We start from the raw sequence: 13,094 nt of genomic DNA, 5'->3' as shown, positions 1-13,094 counted from the left end.
AGAGGAACAAAGTAAAATGAATACATCACAGAAAGCCCCGAGGTTCCCCCCTCCCACCAGGATGGCAGTATCCCGATAGGGATCTATGGGACCTGACAGACTATCTATGTATGTTTATACCTAAATCTGCTATTCCCTTTAATTTTTAGCCACAAAAGAGCCCTTTATCATTAATATTAATTTAACAGTTTATCCAATACTTAGCTCTGATTCTTATATTCCTAATTCCATTAATTAAGGAGACTATGTAATCAAATTCTAGTGCCTGATTCTCAGCAGTTTTCTTTATTGCTTTTTTTGAAGAATCTTTTGTGAGTGATGATTCTATAATCTCACCCATAAATGAGGATTCTCAAACTGAAGTAGAAGAGTTTTTGGTGTCTCCAAATAAACCACGAACAACAGAGGATCTGTTTGCAGTAATTCACAGGTAAGTTAATGTTACCATAACTGGAAACTGTACTTTTTATTGTCATAATAGCAATTTATTCAACATAATCGTGATAAAGTGCTTGTTTCAGAAACTTTATTTTTCAGTCTAGACCATGGGTAGGCAACCTCGGCTCTTTTATGACTCATGGACTTCAACTCCCAGAATTCCTGGGAGTTGAAGTCCATGAGTCATAAAAGAGCCGAGGTTGCCTACCCCTGGTCTAGACCAATATAATTATTTCTATAGTTTAAGTAGGAATTGCAGACCATCAGATAAGTATGTTGTTTCCACGAAAATTCAAGGGAAATGCTCCTTAGAAATTTCTTTGTGAAAGTGAAATAAAGTGGCCATATTCCCACATTTCTCCTTACTGCAAGTGCCAGTTGAACCTGCAAAACCCCATGAATTACCTTATCAAAGCAGATGGTTCTGCCTGTTCATTGTTTTGATAGTACAAACCACTATTGATGCCAATCAAAATTGCCTTTTGCAAGCTCACTATGAAAGTTAAGTATTGGACAAAGTGAAAGCATAGATCATGATGCAACTTGTTTACGTTTTTAAACTGTCATTCATAATTACCCCTTTGAATATCCTTTTTTTTATCAAAAAGTATATTGGGAGCAAAGAGAGGGAATAGATTGCTAACCGGAAAGTAACGGTTGGGAGAGGAAAGAGAAAGTGGCTGAATTTCAAACTTTCTCTCAGCCCAACCCACCTCACAGGCTTGCTCTTGTGGAGAAATTAGGAGGAGGAAGGTATGTTGGATATGTTTGCCGCCTTGAGTTATTTGTAAAAATGACAAAGGCAGGATACAAATAAATAAATGAGGAGTCCTTGATGCTCTCTGAGTCTGGCTGCTTTCTTGCAGAATTTCCATTACCTAAACTAGGTAACATCATCAGTGGTATTAATAGAAATAAATAAATAAGCCTCCTGCTACTGCTCTTCGTTTCCCCCCACATGTAATTAATTACCTGAAGATCACACTGTGGAGCTGTGTGAATGCATGCACAACATTGCCTAGGAAAGAGTACAAGCAGTAAGAACCATGCCTGAAGTTACCATTGAAGAAATTCTATTTTACGAACACTATGAAGAGACTGTGCCAAGCACAAATAACCCTACAAAGTAAGAATAAAGTATTGTGGAGGTTTTTTTCAGGAATAAACTGAAGAAAGTATCAGGGAAGTTGCTTCCACTCAAATAAAGCAGGGATGCAAGTACAATGCATGGCTTTTATATTAATTGATTACTTGATTATCTGCCATCCAGTTGGTGTCAGCTTGGATGAACCATACAGACAGACTTTCTCCGGAATGATCTGTCTCCCTCCCCACCATGTTCTATGGCTTCCTCTCCTGCTGTTTTGTATATGTTTTACATAGGGCAATTGGATGTTCTGGAATTCCAATTTTCCTAAGAATATTCCACAGCTTGATATAGTTGAAACATTCAACGGTGTTCAATGTCTCATTGAACATATTATTGATTTCTTTTTGGTATTCTTTGACTTTCCCATTAATGTCTCTTGTTTCCTATTTCTTGTTCAAGGTAGCTTGAACATCTGCTGTCTCCTTTTCCTATGTAGAGTTCTAATTTGTGTCGAGTGATCTTAAGCATTATTTTGCTAATATGTGAAATGTAGCATATTGTACAATATTTTGCATAATCTGGTAAGTCTCTTCTTTGATATTGATATGCAGACTCATGTCTTCCAATCTTGGCCACTGTGTATTTCTCCAGCTTTGCTGCCATAGTTTGAGTAGAATCTTTACTGTTTCTGCTGCTGCATTTCCTGTGGCCATATCTTTGCTGTATTAATTGAGCTTTTCTAGCTCCTTTTACCAATAATATAGTCAATTTTATTTCTGTGTCTGTCTGGGAAGGTCTGTGTACATTGGCATTTTTTTGGTTTGAAGACTATGTAGCAATGAAAAGCATCATTGGATTGGCAAAAACTGGTGCCATTCTTCTGCCTCATTCCTATTTCTTGTGCCATATAGTCCAATTACATCCCTCTCTTTGCTATTTACAACAATGATATTTCAGTCTACAACCACAAGAAGTACAGACTGCTTGCATTTTCTGTCAATTTAAATTTAAACATGAGCATAAATTTCACCAACCTCAGTTCTTTCACATCAGTAGTTGGTGCATAACTTGGATAACTGTTATAGCAAAGAGTTTTCCACTAAGTCATGCTATTCAAGTCATTGACTGTATTTCATGCAAATATAGTTTTTGCTATATTTTTCTGACTAAATCAACATTGTACTTTTTTTGTTTTTCATATTGTAATAAATAGTAAGATCTTCTGATTGAAAGTGGCCAATTTCAGTTCATTACTATTAGATAATGCCTAAAATGTCAATATGTAGCTAATTCATTTGTCTCTTATTGTCTCTCGTGGTGTTGAGCTTTCCCATGTTCATGTTTTCTATATTCCATGTTCCCAGTGTAATTTTATTTTTGCAGTTTTGGATTTTTTTTCCTTCATAGCAGCCTCAGCAGTTAGATGTCAAGATGATTTAATCTAGCCATACCATAAATATTTTTAGTACTCCAAATGATCCTCGCTCATCTTGCATAACATGTTCAATGCCATTTAACCTGACAGGCCACCATCTGACACTAACGCAAATCGCGACTATCCGTGTGATTTTCTTGGTAAAATATAGAAGTGACTTACTATTGCCTTCTCCTCCACAATATGAATCGATGCCTTTGCCATAGTTGCTAAAGTAACCAGCCACTTCTAGCATCTTCTCATATCTCTGCTGACCAATATAGGCATTGTCACATTTTACCTGAGCAGCTGGGATTACTTTCATGACTTGGGCAACCCTACTGGGGGTATATATAGTTTAGGTGTACATTTCCAGCATTTTTTGCTCATCCTTCCTACCTTGATGAGACAGCACAGATTAACTTGAGGGGACCTGAAATCTTACTAATCTTCATATAAGGATACCAAACTCTGTCAAGGAGTTTGACATTTTAAAAAAAATCTTGTAATTGTAGTGATCTAGATAGTCATCATAATTTGCACATCATGACTACCATATATTACTGGCAGCAGTCTTGATCCAAGTTTTTTTTTTTTTTTTTGCTTTGCAGTATTTCCTAAATTATCAGGGGCGAGAGGAGCCACAATATAACTAAATTCCATTTCACCAGCTCTGGTCTTTTTGTTTTACAATTTTTCCATTTGCCTCTCCAATTTAAGCAACATTACCACTTTTAATATCTAGAAGGTAGAGTCCTCATTTCATGGATGATGAATTAGGTTTGTAGGTATAGTTATTAATAGTACAGTAGGGGAGTTCTATAATAGATATAATTTAAATTTCTGGAACTAAGGCAATGGATCCCAAAATGCTATGCCATATAACATATAATTGTATCAAATTTGATTATGTGTGATTAGATAAATTCACATAGATATGATGTTTCTGTTTCAATACCATGAATATTGAATATAATTCTTTTCATAACAGGTCAAAAAGGAAAGTGCTTGGAAGAAAGGATTCTGGAGACCTTTCTTCAAGGAACAGACTGAAAACTTCATCTAGTAGTAATACTGTGTCTTCTGTCAGTAGCACCTCACCTACAGCTAGTATCCCCCTTACTCCTACCAGTGTGGGAAATCCACCTTGCAGCCAGAGGTCTCCTGGACTTATTTATCGGAATGCCAAAAAGTCCAGCACATCGAATGAGGAATTTAAACTACTGCTCTTGAAAAAAGGTAGTCGGTCTGATTCTAGCTACAGGATGTCAGCCACTGAGATATTAAAGAGTCCTATTTGTCCCAAATCTCCTGGAGAACTAATCAGAGATACTGTTCAAACTGCAGATGAATCCTTCCAAGTCTCATCAAGTGCTGAGGCATTAGCTTCTCTCTCTCCTTCTCCCCCAAGGATAAACGCAGAAGGGTTTTCTTCCAAAAGTTTTCTCACATCAGCATCTTCACGTGTAGGACGATCACGAGCACCTCCAGTTGCAAGCAGTAGCCGATACAGTGTTCGCTGCAGATTATATAACACCCCAATGCAAGCTATTTCAGAAGGAGAGACAGAAAATTCAGATGGGAGCCCACACGATGATCGATCTTCTCAAAGCTCAACATAAGTTGCCTAAAGGTCTCAGCACAATTCTGGCTACTAAGTGGAGAACTCTGCATTTGCTAAGCTAAAAAGCATATTCTGTAGAAGTCAAGTACCTTACAAGGCAATATGTGATGCTTGAAAATGTAAAAGATTGCTAAAAAAAATGGGATTAAATGATCTGTACGTATTTATTATGTCCCATTTCCTATGACTAGAAATACATAGTCAATCATTAATTTTCTTTTTTTCCCCATCCCTCTCTGTTCTTTCCACCCTCAGTGTAAATTTATCCAGTTTTCTATATTCCTTTCTTCTCTCCAGAAACATTACATTACTGTTATGCTTCCCACATAACATTGGTGAGGAATTAATATTTTTTTACATTAAAATGAATTGAAACAAAATAGAATGGACAAAACAGATGTACATATCTGTATTTTTGATAAGCAAATGTAAATAAAATCATTGCAGAGAAAAATGTGGTGAGTAGCAAATGAAAACTATCTTAAATGATAAAAAAAGGATAAAAATAACGACTGTATTCTGTGAATACAATTTTCAGCAACTTTATTTACATATCAATCACTACCACTTTAAATAATTAAAGCCTCTAACGTGAATTTAACACTTGGATTAATGGAAATCCTAATAATAGAAACCATGACATTAAATAATATCTGGTTTTCTTTGACAATGTCATTCCAAGCAAGCTAATTTTAAAATGCAATCTGTGAAAAGAGGCTAATTGACAAATACTACAATATTTATAAACCAGGTTTTCTGATCTGGCTTCCCCCCCCCTTAAGAATTCTGAGAAGTATAGCTATGTGGAAGTTTTTTGATATATCTAGAATTGTATCACTTTTGACTGATTTTTTCACTTGTCACTTAAAACCATTTTAAAGTTCCCTAAGGTTTATTTCCATTCTCATTTCTTCATTCAGTTTCTTTCCTTGTCATCCTCCACTTGTTTACATACTACAGTTCTCTGAGGAAATCTTTGTGTTAGTTTTCAGATTTCTGTTGGATTGTCTTCTCCGCAATTGCTGCAGAATGATGCTAATAATAATAATATTTTTGAGTAGTTGTAAACAAGGAATTGCACTGAACATGCAGACTGCATAGAAACTACAGAAGTAGAAACATTAAAGAAAATCTAGATTTTTAATTTTACCCAGTCATATTATACCACAAAGTACAGTGCATATAATAACTCTTTGCAAAGCTAGTACAATCCATAGTATTCCAGCCACAGTCATGCCTATTGCAATATGCTTATAATGGCAAATTTTATTTGTATTAAGAATAAATTTGTTAAGTTATTACAAACTCAGGAAAAATATTTTTTAAAAAAATTACAAAACAAAATCCCATTTATATCAGGATCTCCTTTCTTTACTGCTCCTTAACTATCATAGGAATGCCAAGATTCTGGATTTCTGAGTTGTGTTTTATAGGCTAGCAACACGTTACTATAGGACTTGAAATTTAATTACGAAGTTTTTCTTTAAATAAAATTTAAAGTAGCATTTATACACTTGCTTATTCCACAACAGCTAGAACTTGCTCTGGGTATCTGGAGATTTGGCTCATTACCTGTATTGGTACTACAGATCACCATGAGCTCTGCCTTTAGTTCTCAGGCTATCGATCTTTTTTATCTGTTTCATAAGTTTGCTGTGAGAATCAAATGGGAAAGTTCCTTAGAAGAAAGTTGTGTAGGCTACAAAGGTGATTAAATAGTATGATTAATATTTCTTTTGTGTGCAAGCTATTGAACAATAAAATACATTGCTTTCTAATTCCTGTGATAATGGCATAATTGTCACTTTGTCCATCATCTTGTATATTTATTAATTCAGTGTTTCAGTTCTAACAAAGAACTACAATTCCCAGAGATCTTAGGGGAATAGAATAGAATAGAATAGAATAGAATAGAATAGAATAGAATAGAATAGAATAGAATAGAATAGAATAGAATAGAATAGAATAGAATAGAATAGAATAGAATAGAATAGAATAGAATAGAATGAATAGAATAGAATAGAATAGAATTGGAAGGGACCTTGGAGGTCTTCTAGTCCAGCCCCCCACTCAAACAGGAGAACCTATACCATCTCAGACAAGTGACTGTCCAGTCTCTTCTTAAAAACCTCCAGTGATGGAGTGCCCACGATTTCTGAGGGCAAGCTGTTCCACTGGTTAATCATCCTCACTGTTAGAAAGTTTTTCCGTAATTCGAGGTTGCTTCTCTCTTTGGTCGGTTTCCAACCATTGTTTCTTGTCTTGCTCTCTGGTGCTTTGGAGAATAATGCTTTGGTGAACATCATGACCCCCTCTTCTTTGTGGCAGCCCCTCAAATACTGGAATATTGCTATCATGTTGCCCCATTTCTTCTTTTCCTTAGACTAGCCAAACCTAAGTCCTGCAGTCGTTCTTCACATGTTTTAGTCTCCAGGCCTTTGATTATTTTAGTTGCTCTTCTCTGAACTTTTTCCAAGATCTCAACATCTTTTTTGTAGTATGGTGACCAAAATTGGTTGCAGTATTCCATGTGAGGTCTCACTAGGGTTTTATAAAGCGGTACTAATACTTCTCATGATCTTGATTCTATGCCTCTATACAACCCAGGATTCTATTAGCTTTTTTGGCTGCTGCTGCACACTGCTGGCTCATAGTCAAGTGATCGTCCACTAGGACTCCAAGGTCCCTCTCACAGATACTGTTTTTGAGCCAGGTCTCACCTAATCTGTACTTAAACCTTTGATTTTTCCTGCCTAAATGTAAAGCCTTGCTATTCTCCACATTAAAACTCATTTTGTTGGATAGGGCCCATTGTTCAAGTTTGTCAAGATCTTTATGGATCTTGAGCCTATCATCTAGGGTGTTGGCTATTCCTGCCAGCTTGGTGTCATCTGCAAATTTGATGAGTTCCCCTTCTGTTCCCTCATCTAAGTCATTAATGAAGATGAGTATTGAAGAGTATTGGGCCTAAGACGGAACCTTGTGATACCCCACTGCTTACTTCTCTCATTGGAAGCCATATTCAATGAACAGATATGAGAGCTATAGTGCCACCATAACTATTAGCATTGGTATTTGGAATGAAAAACACACATAGAAAGGACAGCAGAAATACAATTTAAAAAACCCTTCTTTTAAGAAAAAATGTTAGGTATCCAGCTTTTTCTATGATATTTGGCAATTAATATGGCCAGTGATTATAGTTGTTTCATTCTATTATTACAGCTAGATAGTTGAGAAACCTAGCAATGCTCTGATACACAAAACAAAATTAATTTCACGTTCATAGCGAAGTAACTATTAAGCATGCAACAAATGCTGTTGATTCATGAATAAACTGTACAATAATATTTCAGTGAAGCTTTGTATGGACAACATTCATCTACCTGAATATTTATGAAAACTGAAAAAAACAAGATAGGCATATGTATGCATTCTTTATACATCTTATAAACATGGAATGGGGAAAGTCTCTGATTTATATCGTTCAGTTACTTTCTGTTTAGATTTTACTAAAAATGCTTACAATACTAGGAAAGGAGTCTATAGTAGATGGGGTGCAGAAGAAATCAGAGCAAATATTTTGACTAAATGAAAGGAGAGAAAAGCTGCATTTTACTTGAAGTTGCTTGAAGTTTTTTGTCAGAAGACCAAAAGCAAAAGCATGCTGATGAATCAAACTACAATAGGAATTTTTAAGTCATCCAAATATAACCTTTTCCCAAGATACACCACATCAGTTTGCCATGTGTAACCTGCTCTAAAATGAATTATTTGAATCAGGTTGCAGTTCATCAAACTGGAGAACTAATTAAAGCAGAATTTAGGAAGAAAGATTTTGAAACAATTTTGAGATGAAATGTATTGTCATATTCAGACTAAGTGCAGTAACTGATTTAAGTAGGTAGCCACTAGTAGAGAAAGGAAGAGCCTGGGGAAGGTGGCCTCAAACAGAAGTAAATTCTTGTAGGAATCTAGGAAAAGTGGAAGATTATTTCTTACAATGCTCATAATTTAGCAGTGAGAACATTAACTTTATTGAGCAAATTATTACATACTTCCAAAATTTAATTATTTTTTCCTTTATAACAGATTGATAAAAACAGTATTTTTTCAGATTTAAAATCCTCCAGTATGGGAAAAAAATAAAAGAATGGTTAGCATGTGTATAGAAAAAGATACGAGAATAGGGTGCTTGCTCAATTTTAAGATTTGCCACATGGGCAAAGTATTTAGTTGAGCTTATTTGCATAGGTGAGCCAGGATGTCATGATAAACTATCACAATTAATTTGCAATCGGTTAGTTAGGAGAACAATAATTGAGTGAAATAGTATTGGAAAAGCAGAGTGATAGAGTGATTAAAGTGTTGGATTAAGACCAGGGAGACCAAATTTCTAATTATTCTTTGGTTATGGTAGCTCAATGGTTAACTTTGGGTTGATCAGTTTCTTTCAGTCCAACTCTCTGAAAGTACTGAGTACAATGCTTTGAGCTCCTAAATGAAAGGCATGATGGAAGTGTAACAAACAAATGGATAGGAACATATTAATGTGCAGCAATTGTATCTTAACTAATTGAAGCAGAATTTAGGAAGAAAGATTTGAAACTATTTTGAGATGAAATGTATTGTCAAGTTCAGACTAAGTCCAGTAACTGCTTTAAGTAGGTAGTCACTTAAGAAAGGTAGCTCCTGGGGAAGCTGGCTTCAAACAGAAGTTAATTCTTGTAGGAATCTAGGAAAAGTGAAAATTGGGGAGGATTATTTCTTACAATGCTCACAATAAACAGTGAGAACATTTACAATAAATAGTAGGTTGTCAAAAAGCCAGTGAAAGAGAATGTGTTGGAGAGAGAGAAAGATAAATGTAGCATTTTTTAAAAAAATCACGCCATTGGTATGCAAGGCCTAAGTGCTGTTTAAGATCACTTTCCCTAAGATTACAAGAGCTATTTTACTGTTTGATTCAAAGGTTGATTATGTTTTTTAATGCTAAAGTGAGATAGCATCAACTACAATGCTTTGATGTTACAGGCCAATTCAGTACTATTCTCATTTAGGGTCAGAATGCCAAACCTGTTCAATAAAAATGCTACATAAGGTATATTAAAGTTGAATTGGTTTGTTCAAAATACTAGATCAGGGGTAGGCAACCTTTTTATGACTCGTGGACTTCAACTCCCAGAATTCCTGAGCCAACCTAGACATTTCATCCAGGCAATTTGTACAGTTATCTGTATATCAAACCAGAGTTACCCAATCTTTCCATTTTTGCAGACCAGCGGGGGGAGGGGATGGTTCTGTCCGAGCGGCCAGCAATCACACACATGCACACAGCTCCATTTATGCAAGCTGCAGGCACATGTGCCTGCTGTTTGCACAAATGAAATACACATCCTCACCTGCTGCTCGTGTAAGAGGGGATGTGCATGCGTGCACGCACATGCCCAGCATTTCTGCTGCCTGGTTCCAAATGGCTCAGGACCCCTGTATCAAATGATTGCATATAACCATTACAGACTTACTCCTCAGAAACATAGAATTTTAATGAGAAGGCAGATAATTCTATGTAATGCTATCTATCACAACCTCTTACTTTGTTTACAAAAACTCTATTTTTTGTTTATAAAAATAAAGCCTAAACTATGATGGATTATAAATCTACTTTAAATAACTATTTTTGTTATTATTTGCTAACTCAGATTGAGCACTCTGTTATAGGCATCTGAAGTTCTGATGCCACTTGTGAAATCAAGCAAAAGCAAAATTTACCATGTAGAATATTGCTCTCCATTTAACAATGTGAGCAGCTTGTGCTGATAGAGTGTGTTGATAGCAATTATCAAAGACCACAATTACCTAGGAATAAGCTTCACTGAATACAATGAGATTTATGTAAATGTTTATAAGGTTGTGCTGCACCAGTAGGATGTCTTCAGAACCCAAAGAAACTTAACATCTCATCTTGAAACAGAAAATAAACTTAGAAACATTTCTAATTTATGCATCATAATTATAACTTGCAATTCTGTTTGCATTGATGTTTCAAGAATAAGTTTTGAAGCTATGCATTGTTCATTTGATAACATTTATTTTATTTTGTAATATTATGGCAGCATAGAGTATTGACTAATTATAGAAATAAAGCATATGTTTGCATTTGCCAAAGGCCACGCTGATAAGAGTGCATTTGCTGCAATTGTGGCAGATTTAAAGAAATATCTAGGTTATGACTTAAAAGTTTAAAAACTAATTTAAGAAGGTTACAGTGTAACTATTTTGGTACTAGCACCAGTTCATGCTGGCAGAAAAGACAATGGTTTATGGACTTGCATCCATTTTGTATTTTTGTAATATTTGTAAATATAAACTTTTTAAATTGTTGCAAAAAGTTTCTTTTGTAAAATGTTTTCAAAGTTTACATTAAAACCAAGCCAGTTTGTATATTTTAGAACTGAGCAACACTTTAAGTCTTGTATTTATTTTTAGTAAAACAGTGACAGTTTCATTGTGAATCCCCTCTCTAAAATGTGTCAAAAAAGCTCTGATTATCTAGGAAATGTGTATAGAAACTTTAAATAAATGTGACTGCAATTAAATAATTCCAATTTCTTTATTTACCATCAGCCAACAAAAGAAAAGTTCCACTGGCTCATTGTCTAGTGGGCAACACAGATACTTCTGGGATAGCTATGAACAGCATATGAATGGGTGAACTGTTAATTATTTTTCCTCTCATACAGCTGATATGCAAAAGTATAGCTTCTCTTCACCTTCAAATGACATAATAGTCACCAAGTGGATGATTCTATTGAACTATGCTAAATCTTTTTAAAGCCATCCAAACTTAAAGCCATCATCCTGTGGCATAGTAAAATTGGTAATGCAATATGGTTATTAAATCAACACAAATGAACAAATCAACAAAATTAACACTGACTCATAAGAACAACAATAACCCTTGCCTATATACTGTGGGAAGTCAGCCCCACAGAGAAGGAAATATTAAGAGGGCAGAATATATTTCCCTAAAGGATTTTAAAAGCAGAAACCAACTCTGCCCTCAAGTCTCTCTGTCCCAAGCAGAAACTAAGTCTGCAGAAATGCAGATAATCTTGTCAGTAAGACTGGAGTCACGAAGCTGGGATTAAGAAGAAAGATCCCTAGAGTCAACACCAAAAATCTAAGAGTCATCAGCCACAGTCCCAGGGAAGCAGGATATGACTTTTGGGACATAATAGGATTAACCCACCACCATCAGAACACCAGAAAGGCACACCCAGACTCAGGTTAGAATATGTGACACAGGAAATACAAAGCCTGAAACAGGAACAGGAAACAACTCCAAACAAAAGGCTCCAGAGGGTGTAAAAGGGTGAGGGAACCCACCAATTAGGGACTGTGTGAACTGCCACCCAGATTAAAATACTGTGGCCAAAGTGAAGGGAGGATTGAAATTGGGGGAAGGATTTAGCAGGCCAGCTTAATTTCCAGGCATGTATGAAACAAGCAGCTGGACTCCCATACTGACACTCCTGTGTCTCTGCTGAGAAACAAGGCATACCTTACTACCTTTAGCCAGTCTTTGCTTTCTTACTGGCTATTCAGAGTTTCAGCCCTGCAAAGCAAAACTGCTGTTTCTGCTCTGCCTGGTGTGCAGGATCCCAACATCCTTTCCCTTTTATAGCAGTCAAATGTCAAAAGAATCTATCACATTATAGGTAGTCCTCAAGTTACAACCATTTGTCTAGTGCCCATATGAAGTTACAATAGTACTGAAAACAGTGACTTATGACTGTTTTTCACACAATCATTGCAACATCCCCATGGTCATGTGATTAAAATTCATGGTGACAAAGGCAGGCAGGCAGGCAGAAGTGGGACTCTCCTGAATAATATATTTAAAAGCCTAAAAAAAGACCTAAACATGCACAAAATTGCACCCACAGGAAAAAAAGTGAATGGAGGAAAAAACTGGACTTGGCGAGAAGAGAAAACCTGAAATTCAAGCATTTATTTGGATGCAAAGTTTATTCTGTGAGTTCTGCTGAGTTCTGGATAGGGTTTCCTTTGTTTTTGCTGAATAGTCAGCACAGCATCTTAGCATGGAGATATATAGACTGTACTGATTTTCTTCAATATTGACTGCATAGTTCTTTTTACCATTAATAGTGCAGACCTAACACAGACATAACTGAAAAATGAATTAGAAACAGATCTGTTCTCACGCACACACACACACACCAATGAATTAGGCACAGATCTATTTGCAAGGCTTTTTTCTTTGTTTTCTTTTCTCTCTCTGCATATTTATAAGGATTACAGTCTTCATTGACTAAATAATCATGAATGAATTGAATACAAATATTTGTATATGTAGATCATTTTAAAAAGTTGTTGCAACTATCACTGGAAGATTTTAAACTTTTATTGCCTAAACCATAAACTTTATTGCCCTGATAGTAAATTTTATTGCCCTGGGCTGCAATTATCACTCTAGCCTCTTTTCTGGATTACAAATGATCAGA

At 35.7% G+C, this 13,094-nt stretch overlaps 1 protein-coding gene across 1 annotated transcript in view; it reads left to right on the top strand.

Annotated features, from left to right (window-relative positions):
- NHS (NHS actin remodeling regulator) overlaps window positions 1–4,564 on the top strand; it is a gene marked incomplete at both ends in the record, with an annotated part of 283,740 nt that extends 279,176 nt beyond the window's left edge. Inside the window, 2 exons of the mRNA XM_083362917.1 lie at window positions 304–430; window positions 3,934–4,564. Coding sequence (XP_083219043.1) covers window positions 304–430; window positions 3,934–4,564 — 758 coding nt within the window. The remainder of the gene's footprint in view (window positions 1–303; window positions 431–3,933) is intronic.
- Window positions 4,565–13,094: the final 8,530 nt, after the last annotated feature.

This window comes from Vipera ursinii, assembly GCF_947247035.1.
Source record: "Vipera ursinii genome assembly, chromosome: 4".
Taxonomy (NCBI): Eukaryota; Metazoa; Chordata; class Lepidosauria; order Squamata; family Viperidae; genus Vipera; species Vipera ursinii.
Note: the sequence above shows the minus strand (reverse complement) of the source record. Positions and strands in the feature narration are given on the sequence as shown.